Source organism: Rhododendron vialii, chromosome 4a (genome assembly GCF_030253575.1).
Source record: "Rhododendron vialii isolate Sample 1 chromosome 4a, ASM3025357v1".
In the NCBI taxonomy this organism is placed as follows: domain Eukaryota; kingdom Viridiplantae; phylum Streptophyta; class Magnoliopsida; order Ericales; family Ericaceae; genus Rhododendron; species Rhododendron vialii.
In genome coordinates this window covers 24,656,516-24,674,682 of record NC_080560.1, presented here as the reverse complement: position 1 = coordinate 24,674,682, position 18,167 = coordinate 24,656,516, and the positions used below count along the sequence as shown (strand labels likewise).

The 18,167-nt window shown below is 41.5% G+C and overlaps 2 protein-coding genes across 2 annotated transcripts; one reads left to right on the top strand and one right to left on the bottom strand.

Moving 5' to 3' along the window:
* Nucleotides 1–4,250: 4,250 nt before the first annotated feature.
* LOC131323829 (uncharacterized) lies at nucleotides 4,251–5,135 on the bottom strand. The gene has a single exon (XM_058355668.1). The coding sequence runs from the start codon at nucleotides 5,133–5,135 to the stop codon at nucleotides 4,251–4,253; it is 885 nt and encodes a 294-aa protein (XP_058211651.1).
* Nucleotides 5,136–14,875: 9,740 nt separating this feature from the next.
* LOC131323828 (uncharacterized) lies at nucleotides 14,876–15,706 on the top strand. Its single transcript, XM_058355667.1, has 2 exons — nucleotides 14,876–15,025; nucleotides 15,140–15,706. The coding sequence occupies exons 1-2, from the start codon at nucleotides 14,876–14,878 to the stop codon at nucleotides 15,704–15,706; spliced, it is 717 nt and encodes a 238-aa protein (XP_058211650.1).
* Nucleotides 15,707–18,167: the final 2,461 nt, after the last annotated feature.

The following is an 18,167-nucleotide window of genomic DNA, read 5'->3' as shown; positions in this document are numbered from 1 at the left end:
TCAGAACCAGATATGGACATTACGAGTTTGTGGTGATGTCGTTTGGACTCACTAATGCTCCAGCTATATTCATGTGTCTCATGAACAAAATCTTTCAACCTTGTTTGGACCGATTTGTGCTTGTGTTCATTGATGACATATTGATATACTCAGCCACAAAGGAGGAGCACGAAGAACACCTCAGAATCGTACTACAAGTGCTAAGAGATAACCAACTCTATGCTAAGGCTAGCAAATGTGAGTTCTGGCTTGAGAAGGTTAAATTCCTGGGACATGTTGTGTCTAAGGAAGGAATCGCTATGGATGATAGCAAAGTAGAAGCTATATTGAATTGGAAGCGACCCACGTCAGTGTTTTAAATCAGAAGTTTTTTAGGATTGGCTGGTTATTATCGACGATTTATTGAGGACTTTTCAATCCTCACCAAGCCGATGACAAGGTTAACACAAAAAGGGGTCAAGTTTGAATGGAGTGAAGCTTGTGAGAAAGCATTCCAAGAGCTGAAGAAGAGACTGACTAGTGCACCCATACTTATCATTCCAGAGCGAAATGTAGGTTATACAGTTTATTGTGACGCCTCTAAGGATGGTTTGGGTTGTGTACTGATGCAAGATGGGAAGGTTGTTGCCTATGGATCTTGTCAACTTAGACCACATGAGAGGAATTATCCTACGCATGATTTGGAATTGGCAGCTGTGGTCTTCGCTCTCAAGTCTTGGCATTATTATCTATACAGTGAGCAATTTGAAGTTTTCACCGACCACAAGAGTCTCAAATACTTGTTCACTCAGAAAGAGCTGAACATGAGACAGAGAAGGTGGATGGAGTATCTCAAGGATTACAAATTTACCATGTCTTACCACCCAGGCAAAGCTAACGTGGTAGCTGATGCTTTGAGTCGAAAGAATCGAGAGCAGAAAGCTAAGGTAGCTATGAAAGAATGGGAGATGGTGGAGACACTTAACGAGTTCAACCTGCAACCATCATCAAACAATGGACAAGCACACTTGTGTGCTATTGTTGTTGTACCTGCACTACACCAAGAAATCTTACTGGCGCAAAGGTTTAAACAAGATTGTGAGTTTATACGGTTCCAGATAGCTGCAGGAAAAGCCCTTACTGGGTGGACAATTCACACCGACAATAGCCTTAGATTCAGGGGTTTGATTTTTGTACCTAACATTGGCACCCTCCGAGAAGCCGTAATACGAGAATTTCATCACTCAAACTTCGCTGTTCATCCGGGTGGTACGAAGATGTACCATGATCTGCGAAGAACATATTGGTGGGAGGGAATGAAGAAGGATGTGGCTAACTTTGTGTTAACTTGCTTGGTTTGTCAACAAGTCAAGGCTGAGCATCAGAAGCTAGGGGGAGATCTCCAACCCTTACCGATTCCAACCTGGAAATTGGAGCACATTTCTATGGATTTTGTGACTGGGTTGCCCAGATCACCAAAATCAACCCAGTCACAAAATCAAACACCGCCATTTGGGTAATCGTCGACCGTCTCACCAAGTCTGCACACTTTCTACCAGTAAAAATGACTGAAAACATGGAGACTCTAAGTTGGCTCTATATTCAAGAGATTGTGCGATTACACGGAGTACCTATGTCCATAATATCTAATCGAGACCCACAGTTTGTGTCAAACTTTTGGAAGGGATTGCAGAAAGTGATGGGAACAGACATTCGACTCAGTACCGTCTTTCATCCTCAAACGGACGGACAGACAAAAAGGACAATTCAAACTTTGGAAGACATGTTGAGAGCTTGTGCACTTGACTTCTCTAGGAATTGGGAATGACATTTACCTGTGGTTGAATTCGCTTATAACAATAGCTATCAGTCAAGTATTGAGATGGCACTTTATGAAGTCTTGTATGGACGACCCTGTCGCTCGCCTGTTTGTTTGACTGATGTTGGAGAAGCTGGATTAGTTGGACCAGATTTGGTCAGAAGCACAATCGAAAAGATCAAAGTGATACGACAGAAGCTAATTACTACTCAGAGCCGACAGAAAAGCTATGCGGACAAGAGGAACAGACCCCTATCTTTTCAAGTTGGAGATCATGTGTTTCTCAAAATCAGACCGAGTCGGGGGGTGATTCGATTTGGGAAAAAGGGGAAATTGTCACCACGATATATTGGACCATTCGATATTTTAGAGAAGATAGGAAAGGTAGCTTATCGTTTGGCATTACCGCCATAGCTGGATCGAGTTCACAATGTGTTTCATGTCTCCATGATACGCAAGTACATAGCTCATCCCACTCATGTTATCAACTGGGAAGACGTCACTCTAAATGACGACACGACATTCGAGGAACAACCAATAGAGATTCAAGATCACAGTGAAAAGAATATTCGAGGGAAGGTGATCAAATTAGTGCGAGTTCTGTGGAGGCACCAAGGTGTAGAAGAATCTACCTGGGAACGAGAGGATGTTGTCCGAAAGAATTACCCTCACCTATTTCCATCATAATGCGTATTTAAATTTCGAGGACGAAATTTGCTAAGGGGGATTGGTTGTAACAACCCTAATTTTTCATAATAAATACTAAACATTTATCTTGCAATTCTTATATTTTAATTTACTATTCTTTTAGTAAATGATATAATTTTTTTTTAAGAAAAGAAAATACTAAAACCCTATTATATATAAGTATATGTGTACATGCAAACCCTAACCTTCGGTCCGTGATCCTAAAAATCTAGGATAAGATTTCATTGGATTTTATTAGATGTGATATGATTAGGATAAGATATGATTGGATATTCTAAGATATACTTAGATATATTAAGATTTGATTGGATTTTATTAGATATTATAAAGATTTTGTTAGATATTATATAGATTTTATTGGATATTATAAGATTTTATAAGATTTGATTAAATATTATTAGATATACTTGGATTTTCTTAGATTATATAAGATTTGCTTTAGATTTTATTAGATTTGATTTGATCTCTAGATGTGATCTAGATTCTTCTTGTTATTAGTATAAATAGGCAAGTCTCCTTTCCTTCCCTCCACACACCACACCTCGCTTCCTTACTTCTCATTCCAATTGTTAGCTTAGAGAGAGAATAGAAGGGGAGGAAGAGAAAGAGGGAAAAAAAAAACTCTTCTCTTTAAATTCTTCGATCAAGCCGAAACAACGTTACTTCGTCCGCATTTTCACCCGACGTACTCCATAGCTGCTCTACCGCCAAGAAGAACGGTAGAAACCTCTTATCTGCTCACCTAAGTATAATGTTGATGTGCTACATGTTTAACTATTTATTTATTATTTTTATGATATCACATGATTAAAATGTTTAAGTTGAGAAGTTGATTTTATCATTGTAATGCTTAATTAATTGCATGTTTGTTGATAAGTTGTGATGTTATAATTTTTAATGTTGTCAAAAATAGAAATGCATGAAATTAGTGATTTATTATTATCGCATAATTGTAGCAAACTTTGAAAGAATAATGTGAGCGCGAGAAAATGATGCATGTCTAAGAAACACGAGAAACGAGAAATGAAATGTGGAAAAGATTAATGATTGTGTGAGCATTAGAACCCGGTAGGTCCATGGAAGATGGTCAGCGGAATCATGGCTCAAGTGTGCGTGTGTGAGCATGAGAGCCCGGTAGGTCCTAAAAGAATGGTCGGCGGAATCATGGCTCGGGTGTGCGTGTGTGGCCTAGGAGCCGGGTAGGTCCTGAAAGGATGGTCAGCGTAACTAGTGCCGTGTATGCGTTATGAAATGGGAAATGGTTAAAGACTAAGAACCCGACAGGTCCTGAAAGAGACGGTCAGCGGAATCAGTGCTTTTGGGTGGCAAAATCTGAACTTAGCCTGGGAGCCCGGTAGGTCCTGAAAGATGGTCAGCGGAACCGGTGCTCGAGAAAATAAAATGGAAAGTGGAATCGATACTTGAAAAATGATGACACGGTTTACGATACGCTGCGATAACTCTGAAAGACACCGACACCTTTGAGTATTTTTGTGATGCTCAATTTTGTTTTTGATAAATTGTTATATGTTATTTTTGTTAGTGTATGGGACATAGGGGTAAGAGTTAGCTATTGGGCTCAATTGCTCACGGTGTTACTTTTGTGACCCTGGCATCTTATGCCAGATTTTAGACACATACAAGGGGAATTTTATAATTTGGAAGAGTTTGGTGCTGAGCAGAATAATGCAGAAGAAGACGGACGTCCAGAGGAGTAGAAGTTACCCTAGTACCCCTCCCTTATCTATTTAAATAAGTGTAACACGAATTTGGGGATAAGTTGGCTTGTAATGACTTTATGTTTCTTTCCATTTAATAAATGTGGAAAATTTATTAAATTAACGTTCCCAAAAATCGGGGTGTTACATGGATCGTCTTGCAGATTGCTGACGATTTGCTTTGCTGTGGCTATGAGCGGAGTGAACTGCTTGTACTTTCCTTGGGGCGGCCCTCCGGCTACTCCTCTCTTCGGAGATGACCTTGAGTCCACCTTTTTGTTTTTTGGTTCACCTCCTAACTTGCGGACAGCTTCTCTCTTCCTCTTGTCTGTTGGAGGGAATTCGCCAATCTGTGATGGTCCTGTTTGAGGATCAAAACCATCACGTGTACGCCTTGCGTAGACAGCTTCTTCTGCGTTCATGTGCTTCTGAGCTCTGAGCATGAGCTCTGCCATGGTTTTGGGTGGCTCTTGAGACACAAGGTATAGGAATTTTCCTGAATACAACCCAGCAATATATGCAGTTATGCTCACGTTATCGTCGGCTTCATCTATTTGGACCACCTCTTTATTAAACCTGGTGGTGTATTCTCTTAATGATTCCCATCTTCCTTGTTTCACCGTCAAGAGGTGCGTTGCTAGTTTGCCGTAGCGCTGGCCAGCAATGAAGTAACTTACAAAGCTTGTGCTAAGCTCTTTGAAGCTACGTATACTTCCCGGTGGGAGCTTGTTGAACCATGCTCGGGCACTTCCCTTGAGGGTAACTGGGAACGCCTGACACATTACCTCGTCTGGCACTGCTTGTAGGTGCATCAAGGATTTATATGTTTCCAAATGATCTAACGGGTCCGTGGAGCCATTAAATGTTTCCAATTGGGGCATTTTAAACTTCCTTGGAAGAGGACGCCCCATGACTTCAGGTGTAAAAGGTGAATCCGTGTTTTGCGCCAACTCCTCTACCGTGGCGCAGGGATTTGTGCTTTGACATGCTTCATTAATCCTTCGATCTGGTTTTGCATCTTGAGTATCGCCTCCTGCTCGTGGGGCGACTTCTCTAGGGGTGGCTTACTATATTTTCTTCAGTTTTGGCTTTCCTTTTCACTAGATTCGCCTTCCTCCATGTCCTCGTCGTCTCCGTGGTGACTATTTTGCAATCTCGGGATACTTGGCTCAGAGATTTGCTTTCGTAAGTTCGCGTTTTCCTACATTGTAGTCTGTAACCCTTGAGTTAAAGTTTTTATCTGCTCTTGCATATGGGCAAACGCTTCTGGGGTCATCTGATTACCTCTTGCTGGGTTTGCCGCGGCGGCCTTGGCCGCTTCTGCTGCCTTAGCGGCCTTTTCGGCGACGGCAGCGGCCCTGGCGGCTTTTGCTGCTTTGGCTACTTTGGCTGCCTTGGCAGTTTTGGCAGCAGCGGCGGCCTTTGCGGCGTCGTCCATACCCATTCGTTCGGGATCTGAAGCCATTGTCGTTTTGCTTGATTGGGTCTCTACCATACAAAGCCGTTCACCGTAAGGAAAAAGTCGTTTCCCACAGACAGTGCCAGCTGATGAAGCAGCTTTGATGACAGCTCCGACCTAGACCTGCAAAACAAAGCTGATAACTTGAGTCACCGGTGTGGTGGCGTGCCTACCACCCTCCGATGCCTAATTCAGTAGAATCCTTGTCATTTGGTAGAGGAATTGAGATTCTTTGTTGTAGAGTTCGTCTCTGGTATTGGAGTTCGACTGCTATATTTATAGGCATTGTAATTGGAGTTTGAGTCCTCGTAGGCCTATACCTCGTAGGTTCCGGATCTCCTCTCTAAGGAGTGTGGAGTCCCGCCTTAGCTAGGAGTCTATGGGATTCCTGCCTTAGCTAGGAATTCCATACCCATCTATGATCATGCATATCTTTGGCATTTTGGGCTTATCTTACCCTTCCTTTATCCCTTAGGATTTATCCTTTTTGTCGTGGCATCTTTATCGAAATAAGTATATTTCTCGTGTGATATCGTAAACGTCATGCTTCCCGTTGAAGCTAGGGGCCGGAGCTGGTCCTTGGACTTCCTTCAAGCTTCGTCTGGGGGACGGAGCTGGAAGGTTATAGCTCCGCTCCCCGTAAGCCCCCATAGGTGTTTGGTGGAGCTAGCTCGCACTCCCTAAATCCGCAAGTCTGGTAGTGCTGAGCTCCTTAGGTGTGTCTTACTTATCACCGCAATTAGAGACATTCAATGGCTCCACGGACCACTTGGAAACATACAAGTCCCTGATGCATCTACAAGTAGTACCAAATGAAGTAATGTGCTAGGCATTCCCAGTTAAACTCAAAGGAAGTGCCCGAACATGGTTCAATAAACTCCAGCCATGAAGCATACGTAGCTTTAAAGAGCTTAGCACAAGCTTTGTAAGCTACTTTATTGCTGGGCAACACTACAGCAAACCAGTAACACATCTCTTAACGGTGAAGCAAGGAAGATGGGAGTCATTAAAGGATTACACCACAAGGTTCAACAACGAAGTGGTCCAGATAGATGAAGCCGACGATCATGTGAGTATAACTACATACATAGCTAGACTATATTCAGGATAGTTCCTATACCTCGTGTCTCAAGAACCACCCAAAACTTTGGCAGAGCTTATGCTCAGAGCTCAGAAACACATGAATGCAGAGGAAGCTGTCTATGCAAGGCATTCACATGATGTTTTTGATCCCTAACCAAGGCCATCACAGGTTGGCGAGTTTCCTCCATCAGACAAAAGAAGAAGAGAAGCCGCCGCAAAATGGGAGGCAAACTAAAGAAAAAAGGGTGGACTCTATGTCCTCCCCAAAACGGGGAGGGGGAGGACTGCCTCAAGGTAGATACAAGTAGTTCACTCCGCTCATAACTATGGCAGAGCAAATTCTTAGCAAACTACAAGACGATCCGGACCTCAAGTGGCCTGGGAAACTGAGATCTGATCCTAGTAGGAGAGCTAAGGATAAGTATTGTAGGTTCCACAAAGATCATGGTCATAACACAGATGACTGTATTGACCTAAAGCAACAGATCGAGGACCTAATCCAATGAGGTAGACTTCAACGTTTTGTAACGAAGAAGTACCAGAAACCTTTCAAAAAAGAAGATACAAACAAAGAGGGTAGAGTTGGTACAACACCCCGGTCAGCCCCCGTAGGAGAAATCAAAGTCATTCACGGGGGATTTGCCGGAGGAGGAGAATCTAGCAATGCTAGAAAAGTGCACCTGAGAAAGTTAAGAACTGAGGAACACTTGGAAGTAAACACAGTTGGCCGTCCCACCAAATTTCAGAAAAATGAGGAAGTACCCATCATTTTTTCAGAAGAAGACATCAAGGGAGTCCAAATCCCTCATGATGACCCCCTGGTTATAACCATTATCGTGGCAAACTACCTCACGAGAAGGGTATTGATTGACAGCGGGAGCTCGGCCGACATCCACGACCTCCATGCTTATGACCAACTGAAGATTGGACGAGAGAGGCTAAGGCCAATGATGTCACCACTAGTTGGATTTGCAGGCACCCCTACTTACCCAACAAGGCAAATAGCCCTTCCGGTCACTATGGGGAAAAAAGGAAGGCAAACTACATGTATGATAGACTTCATGGTAGTCGACTGTCCTTCAGTATACAATGCAATACTGGGGAGAACAACCCTGAATAAAATTGGGGCAATAATCTCCACGTATCATTTGATGATAAAGTTTCCAACACCAGAAGGAATTGGTTGCATAAGAGGAGATCAGAAAGCAGTATGAGAATATTGAAAGTCTTGATACACGTGATGAAGAAAAACTCCAGCATGGAGAACCAGTAGAAAAGCTCATAGAAGAGCCCCTAGAATCGGGGCAGCAAGAAAGGGCAGTAAGAATTGGAACTGGATTGAGCACAGTGGCACGAACAGAGCTACTACAGTCTAAGAAGGAACAAAGATGTTTTTTCATGGTCCCACGAGGACATTCTAGGAGTTAACCCAAGGGTCATACCCCATAAATTAAATGTGGATTCCACCATGTGCCCTGCCAAACAGAAGAAAAGAACATTTGCTCCAGAACGGAATGAAGCTATAACCAAGGAGGTAGACAAACTTGTACAAGCAGAATCCATCCGCGAAGTCCTCTACCTTGATTGGTTAGCCAACGTAGTTATGGTAAAGAAAGCCAATGGCAAATAGAGGATGTGTGTAGACTTCACTGACCTCAATAAAGTATGTCCAAAGAATAGCTTTCCCTTACCAAGAATTGACTCCTTGGTAGATTCTACTGCTAGACATGAGCTCCTCAGCTTCATGGATGCCTTCTCAGGGTATAACCAAATCCAAATGCATGAAGGAGATCATGAGAAAACCTCATTCATTACCCACTGATAAGTATGGTAAACCCAAGGAGGTCAGCGCTATGAGAATTACGGACCTGGGGAGTATAAACTAGCCTCATCTGAACCTCTCTGGAAATCTACCTGGAATAAAGTTAGGGCGTGCCAGCTCCGCTCTTTAGACGAAGCTGTCACAAGGTCCAAGGACTAGCTTTAGCCCCTAGCTATGGCAGAGAGGATAATATTCGTAATATTATCCATGGAATATACCTATACCAATAAAAGACCACACTGAGAAACCAAAATCCTAAGGGATAAAGGAATGTCATCGATAGGATAAGCATAATGCGCTAGTGATATGCATAATCAAAAAACGGATAAGGATCTCTAGCTAAGGCGGGATGCACATTCATTCCTAGCCAAGGCAGGACTCAACATTCCTCAAAGAGGTAATCCGGAATCTATGAGAAACAGTCCTACAAGGACTCAACCTCCTATCAAAATGCCTATAAATATAACGGTAGAACTACAACAAAAGGTAGGCAACCCATAATCGAGAATCTCAATTCTCTCACCATATAGCAAATACTCTACTGATTTAGGCATCGGAGGGTGGTGGGCAAGCCACCACACTGGTGACTCGAGCTCTTGCTTTGTTTTGCAAGATCAGGTCGGAGCTGATGACAAAGTTGATTCATTAACTGGCGCCGTCTGTGGGAAACGACTTTTTCCTTACGGTGAATAGCTTTGTATGGTAGAAACCTGATCAAGCAAGATAACAATGGCTTTAGACCCCCACAAAACGGGCGTCCACGATGCCATAAAGGCCGCAGCGAGGGCTGCCAAGGCCGCCGAAACCGCCAAGGATGCCGCCGCCGCCAAAAAAGCTGCTAAGGTAGCAGAGGCGGCCAAAGCCGCAGCAACAAGCAAAACTAGAGCTGTAACGCCCCCAATCTTGGGTACGTTAAAAAAACAATTTTATTGAAAATTGAAATAGAGTCTAAGAGTTTGGCTCAATATTACATCATAAACCTTACAAAAGTACTTTTATTCAAATAAGGAGGGAACTAGGGTTTCTAACTACTGCTCTGCTTCTTCCTCCATCCGGGCTAGCTCTTCGGCTCCGAAGGTCTCCAAGGTGTAGAGTTCACCCTGTTCATCTATGAGGTCTGACATATTATACCGGCGTCGCCACCAATATAATAGGTCAGGGTCACCAAAAAGGCAACACCGTGAGCTACAACGCTCAATAGAATAATCCAAACCCTCTGACCCTTAACTTACAAACAATACATCATAAAGTCAACAATTTCCACATAACACATGCTAATCTTGCCAAAATAATTAACAATGACAAATCCGCATTCGATATTCAATCAACGTTGGTGTCCAAGAGTTATGAGTTTCTCCTACGCGACATCTCGTAAGTCGTGTCTCATTTTCCTCATTTCATATCCCATTCATTATTTCAAAAACTCGTTTTTAACACACCCAACCTTGGTTTTGCCGTTCCGGGTTCCCAAGTATCCTCACAATGGTTCCGCCGTCCCGGGTTTCCATTGGCACACATTGCATTGGCTCCTCTCCGCGGATAACCAAGCACACACCCAACCTCGGTTCCGCCGTTCCGGTCTCCCGAGTATCCTCACAATGGTTCCGCCGTCCCGGGTTCCCATTGGCACACAAAACACACACCACACAATGGGCTACCACGTCTGGCCACATTGCGGCTTCCAAAACATTTCATCCTTTTCAAAACACACATTTTCATTAACCACACCCTAGGTGTCATGTTTCTAACTTTCTCGATTTCCGTGTCTCGTTTTCATGCATTGACTCCGCGGTAGGACTTTTCACATACGACATCATTCATTGTAATCTTTAATCTAACAAGATCATCCAACTCAATATTATACCACAAGCAATTCATGTATGCATGCTCATAACCAACCTAAAGATCAAAATACGAATACTTCTAAACAAGCGATAAGTTTCTATCTTTCAAAAACCGTTCTTTCTTCCTTTGTGGGAAGTTCAAAACAACATATGTTTATTCGAAGTTAAAAGTTGATTATTCCAACATGCTCAAACTTCCATTTAGCGAAAACAAGTTCGTAAATTATCATGCGTTTCAAACATCATAGGTGAAAGATAACCTTATATATTTAAAGAAAACGGTTAGGAGCATTCTACGTATACTTAGAGATAGGGAATAAGATGATTCTACCTTTCAACATACAAATCTATACCATACATAGAGTGAATGGACTAGGATTCCTACCTTACTTCTTGGCAGTAGTCGGCTACGAAGAATTGGTCGTCGGTTTTGTGATTCGGCGGCGTAACGGCTCCGGATTGCTTCGAAAGGAAGAGAGATGAACTTTTCTCTTCTTAGAAACAACTTACTAACTAAACTAAGCTATTTTAGAGATCTAGTGGTGGTTATGGAAGTGGTTTGGTGGTTTCTCTCAAGAACTCTCAAGAAACTCAAGAAAACTAGAACTTTTTGAACTAAGAACACTTAGACTTTCTAGAGAGAAGCTGGAGCAATGAGTGAAGGTGTGAGTTCAAGCTTGGAGTGAGCTTGCTATTTATAGGCAAGGCTCTCCCTCTCCCCCTCAAGGCCGGCCCCCTCTCTCTCTCTCCATATCTCATTTTGTTATACCAAACATCAAGCTTTCTTGGAAGATCAAAGTCTAGTCCTAGGCTTGCATGGCTAGGTTTAGTCCTTTGGATTTGATCTTGGAAGATTTGTGTAAGAAAGGTGAGTTTGTACATAGTTTAAAATTGATAAATGTACAAAATAGGACAATGGAGGTTAGATATTGCTTGGAAGAGTATACAACCATGGATTTAAAAGATGTAAGAAGATCATGGGGATCAAATCAAGGTACAATCCAATCTCTCCTCTCTCTCTCTCTCTCTTGGCCTTTATCTCATCTCTCTCGGCCCCTCTCTCTCTCTCTCTCTCTCTCTCTCTCTCTCTCCTCTTGCACTAGTATATACACACACACACATATATATATATATATATATATATATATATATATATATATTACAATGTACAAGAAAACAATAAACAATAGGTACTTTTGGTACTTGAGTCAAGGAAACTTAAAGGCTAAGATTTTCTTATTAAACTAGTTAATAAGCACATGTGTACTAAGTCAATTCTTTAGTTATCCAAGTACATATATAATATATACATAGGTACTAATGTGATCAAGGGAGATCACCTTCCCATTATCTTAATCCAATTGAGTACAAAACCCCAATAGAAAATAATATCAAGGTACCTAGGAAATCTTAGGCTTTAAATCTAATAAGTACATACAATATAAAATATAGGTACAACATCACATGGGAATTTAGAAATTGACTAGTTTATTAAATCCTAGTACTTAGTAGGAAGATTGGAGCTATTACCCAATGGATAATAAATCCCCAAGTATTTATTGACCAATGGACAAAGGAAATTTTATATTAAAATAACCAAAATGTCCTTTTAAACAATTATAAAATTCTATTCTTTTATAGATATTAGTACTTAATCAAATCTTTCAATGAATACTTTTAATATAAAGAATAGGGTTTCTATTATCCAATGGATAACAGTTCCCCTAACTTTTATCGTCCAATGGATAAAGAAGAAAATCAAAATAATAAAAGAAAATAAATAAACAATTTCAAGTCTAGGGTTGAAAGGTTCACAAGGTTCAAAGATGGCAAAAAGGTCCATCTATGGTAACTAGGTGACTTCCTAGCTCGGTTCCTCCAACTAATTGGTTAGAAACTAACTAGACTTGCCAAGTAGGGCTTAAAGTCAAGAAACGAACTCTGAAGGGCTAAAGTGTAATTATGACAAACTACAAGGAAATAAAAGAAAATTAAATCAATCCAAGTAATTTAAATAATAACTCGAATATAAAACAATTTTTTTTATTTATCAAAATTCAGAGTTATTACAAGAGGCGCTGAAATGACCCCAAAGGCATTTGCTCTCTTGCAAGAGCAAATAAAAACGTTAAACCAAGGGTTACAGACTGCGATGCAGGAGAATGTAGATCTTCAAAAGCAGATCTCGGAGCCAAGCATCCTAAACTTATGCCATAGTCGACATGAAGAAGAAGATGACAAGGAAGAAGGCGAATCCAGTGAAAAGGAAAGCCAAAATTGGAGGAAGCATAGCAAACCACCTCTAGAGAAGCTGCCCAACGAGTAAGAGGTACTGTTTAAAATGCAGGACTAGATTGAAGGGCTGATAAAACATATTAAAGCACAAACTCCTGCTACGATAGAAGAGTTGGTGCAGAATACGGATTCACCCTTTACAAACGAGGTCATGGGGCTGCCTCTCCCAAGGAAATTCAAGATGCCGCAATTAGAGACATTCAATGGCTCCACGGACCCATTAGATCATGATAAATAGGATAGACCTTAAGAGCTCAGCACTGCAAGAAATACGGACCTGGGGAGTAAAAGTCGGCTTCGCCTATGCACCCCTGGAAAGTATCACCTGTGACAAAGTCAGGGTATGCCAGCCCCGACCACCAGACGGAGCTGTCATAAGGTCTAAAGACCAGTTTTGATACAAAGCTAAGGTTGGATAAGTAATATTCACGGAATATACTTATTTCAATAAAAAATACCACTCTGAGAAACCATAATCCTATGGGGTAAAGGAAAGATGTCGGTAAGATAGCATAAAATGCCAGTGATAAACACGATTAATGACGGATAAGGATTCCATGCTAAAGCAAGGTGGATGTGGAGTTCCAGCTAAGGCAGGACTCCACGCACTTCGTTAAAGCGATCCGAAATCTCCAAAATACAGTCTTACGAGGACTCAGCCTTCTATCAAGATGCCTATAAATATAACGGTAGAACTCCCATAAAGGTACACACGCGCAACTTATAACCGAGAATCTCAATTCCCTCACGATATAGCAAGTTCTTTACTGATTTAGGCATCGGAGGGTGGTTGGCACGCCACCACACCGGTGACTTGAGCTCCTTCTCTGTTTTTACAGGATCAGGTTGGAGCCAGAGACAAAGCTGATTCATCAGCTGACGCCATCTGTGGGTATTCGACTTTTTCCTAACGGTGACTAGTTTTGTATGGTAGAGACCCGATGAAGTAGAACAACAAATGGCTTCAGACCCCCCACAAATGGGTGTCCACGACGCCACAAAGGCTGCCACTGCAGCCAAGGCTGCCGAGGTGGTCAAGGCAGTGAAAGCCGCTACCGCTGCCAAAAAAGCCGCTAAGGTGGTAGAAGAGGCCAAGGCTGCCGCAACAAACAAAATTGGAGGTGATCAGATGACCTCAGAAGCGTTTGCTCAGATGCAGAAGCAAATAAAAACATTAACCCAAGGGTTACAAACAGCGATGCAGCAAAACGCAAATCTGCGAAAGCAGATCTCTGAGCCAAGCATCCTAAATGTACGACACAATCGACAAGAAGAAGAGGATGACAGGGAAGAAGGTGAATCCAGTGAGAAAGAAAGCCAAAATCGAAAAAAGCATGGCAAACCACCCCTAGAAAAACTGCCCCACGAACAAGATGCATTGCTCAAAATGCAAGATCAGATTGAAGGGCTGATGAAACATATCAAAGCATAGACTCCTGCTACGGTAAAAGAGTTGGTGCAGAATACAGATTCACCTTTTACACCCGAAGTCATGGGGCTTCCTCTTCCAAGGAAGTTTAAAATGCCCCAGTTGGAAGCGTTCAATGACTCCACGGAACCATTGGATCATTTGGAAACTTACAAATCTCTGATGCATCTGCAAGCAGTACCAGACGAAGTCATGTGCAGGGCATTCCCAGTAACTCTTAAGGGGAGTGCCCGAGCATGGTTTAATAAACTCCCTCCTGGGAGTATACGTAGTTTCAAAGAGCTTAGCACAAGCTTTGTAAGCTACTTCATTGCTGGCCAACACTACGGCAAACCAGCAACACATCTCCTGACAGTAAAACAAGGGAGATGTGAGTCATTAAAAGAATACACCACCAGGTTCAACAAAGAGGTGGTTCAGATAGATGAAGCTGGCGATAGTGTGAGCATAACTGCGTATATAGCTGGACTATACTCATGATAGTTTCTATACCTCTTATCTCAAAAACCACCCAAAACTCTGGCAGAGCTTATGCTCAGAGCTAAAAAACACATGAATGCAGAGGAAGCTGTCTACGCAAGACATATGCGTGATAAGCTGGCGATAGTGTGAGCATAACTGCGTATATAGCTGGACTATACTCATGATAGTTTCTATACCTCTTATCTCAAAAACCACCCAAAACTCTGGCAGAGCTTATGCTCAGAGCTCAAAAACACATGAATGCAGAGGAAGCTGTCTACGCAAGACATATGCATGATGGCTTTGATCCCCAAGCAGGGCCATCACAGGTTGGCGAGTTTCCTCCGCCTGATAAGAAGAGAAGAGAATCCACCAGCAAGACGGGAGGTGAACCAAAGAATAAAAAGGTGGATTCAAGATCATCCCCGTGACGGGGAGGAGTAGGAGGACCGCCCCAAAGCCGGTACAAGCAGTTCACTCCGCTCATAGCTACGGCAAAGCAAATCCTTAGCAACCTACAGGATGATCCGAACCTCAAGTGGCCCGAAAAGTTAAGGACTGATCCTAATAGGAGAGCTAAGGACAAATACTACAGGTTCCACAAAGACCATGGTCATAACACAGATGATTGCATTGACCTAAAGCAGCAGATCGAGGATCTGATCCAAAGAGGGAGACTTCAACATTTTGTAACGAAGAAGTACCAGAAGCAATCCAGGAGGGAAAATACCAGCAAGGAGAGTAGAGATGGCGCCACCCCCCGGTCAGGTCCCATTGGAAAGATCAAGGTCATCCATGGAGGATTTGCTGGAGGCGAAGAGTCCAGCAATGCTAGAAAAACTCACCTAAGAAAACTAAGATTAGAAGAACATTTAGAGGTCAACACGGTTGGCCGCCCAAGCAAGGTCCAGAAAAAGGAAGAAATACCCATTATTTTCTCAGAGGAAGATATCAAGGGAGTTCAAATCCCTCATGATGACCCACTGGTAATAACCATTGTCATAGCAAACTACCTCACACGTAGGGTACAGATAGATAGCAGAAGCTCAGCTGACATCCTCTCTACCTCCATGCATATGACCAACTAAAGGTTGGACGAGAAAGGTTAAGACCTATGACATCACCATTAGTTGGATTTACAGGTACGCCCGTTTACCCAGCTGGTCAAATAGCCCTACCAATCACTATGGGGGGAGAGGGAAGTCAGATCACATGAATAATAGATTTCTTAGTAGTCGACTGTCCCTCAGCATACAATGCAATATTGGGGAGAACAACTCTGAATAAGATTAGGGCAATAATCTCCACATATCATTTGATGATAAAGTTCCCAACACCAAAGGGAGTTACTCGCGTCAGAGGAGATCAGAAAGCAGCATGGGAGTGTTATGTCACCTCACTCGGAGGAGCTAACATCCGGTATGATATTTGGAGTTACCAAGTATCACTACAACAAAAAACGCTTTTAATAGCATGCAAAAAACGCTATAGTAGGTAATAGACAGCATTCTAGAGAACGCTGTATTAGCCCATGCTATTAATCTAAACTTTCTATCGCGTTCATGGCCTGTTGTTAAAAACTTTTTATAGCGTTCATTGCCCGCTATTAAAAAAACTTTCTATAGCGTTCATTGTCTGCTTTTGTATTTTCTACCTTTGATAGCGTTTTTTGCTTGTTATCTTATTTCTTTTTATAGCATGCAATGAATGCTGTTATTTCTTTTTATAGCATGCAATGAATGCTGTTAAAGGTAAACAATAGCGTTTTGTGAATGCTATCTTAGCCAATTTTAGCATTTTTTTTAAATATTACAATTGCCAATATACTAGCATTTTCATACAGAAAAATTTGCATTCCATTCAACACCAAAGTACATCCAAACGTGATGCGATTTCAATGTAAGATAAATAATTCAACCATTGTATGAAGATTTATTACAATAGCTTGGAGAATAATTTTCCAACACAAACTACATTTAAGAGTCAGACTAATTACACTCATAAAAAAACACTAATATCATAAACGAGGCAGCCATCTCTTTCAAGTACCCCCAATTCTTCATCCGCAGAGATGTTCTTTATTTGAAACTTACGTCTTTTCTGACTCCCTTTTGCTCCCAACAAACGAACACATACCCTTAAGTATAGAACTATTCAAAGTAACACCATAGATATAGTAAAAATTATTAACTAGAAAAACAATTTTAAAGCAGCAGAATGTTAGCAAACAGTCCAAACATGAAGTAAAAATTGCAGTTAGAAAAAGAAGAATATGATGGATAATTGTCAACAAAATCTAAGTCCTCCGCATATCAAAATCTAATCAAGCTAACGTGCACTGATCTCATTGTTTAAGTCTTAGCTAGTCTCACTTGGACTTCATTAAACAAGTCAAGGCATATATGATCTAGGACCCAATATGCATGCCAATCGGGAAATCAGTAGCAGATAAGAACCAAGAACAATATCAGAAGCAGCCATTCCAAGACCAATTGGCGAACGACCTATACAAATCCAAGCGCAATTGTGGAACATAACTGTTAATGTGAGAAAACTATGTAAAAAGCTGGAACTTAAACCACACACATTTAACTACCAGCTGAGCCACTTAGCTATTCAAACACATACATTATTGATCAATGGTGGTAGACAATGAGCATAGTGCTCATGCAAAAGATAAATGAAATTTACCCATAAACTACAATCAATGGCTCAAAGTTTTAATTACTCCGAAGCAAAAGAAAACAAGAAGCAGGGGAACGAGCTCGAATCATTCCCATAATTATTATTAGCTAGCCCTTAAACTAAGATAATTGAGGAAAGAAAATCTATACATGAGACGTTGAGCATAGTCCTTTAATATAACCAATGGAGTAGCTGGAGGGACCAACTTCTCAAACAAAATCAATCTTGAGGAAACCAATCTTCAGCTCTTTCCAAAACAAAAATGAATACATGCATAACAATCTTCAAGTAAAGAGACCTTAATAAGAAGAATAAAATTCTCACAAAATCGGTAACACTAATCATCCCCATTAACCAAATGGGTTAGAGTTTTGTGCGTGTGTCGACATATATACACACAGTGGGCGAGAGTAGTTCACATTAACCAATTGGGATATAGTTACTCACTATCATCATTGTTAAGCCCATATGTGTTGTAGTGTCGCAAATTAAACACAGTTCGCAAACTAACCTCTATTACAAGAAAAGCACTGAGAACTAATGTTGCTCATGTCAGAAGCCGTAGATGCATGTCTACGATGTGTTGGAGGGTCATCGGCATCTTTCATAGCCTTGCAAGATAAGACACATAAATCACATTAAGGCAAGTAAAGAAAACCGTTCAAATCTTTTTCTTCTTCCCAGCTGTATGTTGTAACAACTATCCACCATATGTAACAACTATCCACCATACCTTGATCTTATAAATAACATTAAGGCAAGTAAAGAAAATGGACGTTATTCGTGATGGACCTCTTGAAAGCCTAATCAAAGAATACAGAAATAAGAAGAAAAAGAAATTGTTTCATGCCCGTACATAACTGT

Coding starts and splice junctions, on each gene's coding strand:
- LOC131323828 (XM_058355667.1), top strand. CDS start 14,876: ATGAATGCAGAGGAAGCTGTCTACGCAAGACATATGCATGATGGCTTT. Junction 15,026..15,139: donor GTGAACCAAAGAATAAAAAG/GTGGATTCAAGA, acceptor AGCAACCTACAG/GATGATCCGAACCTCAAGTG.
- LOC131323829 (XM_058355668.1), bottom strand. CDS start 5,135: ATGGGGCGTCCTCTTCCAAGGAAGTTTAAAATGCCCCAATTGGAAACA.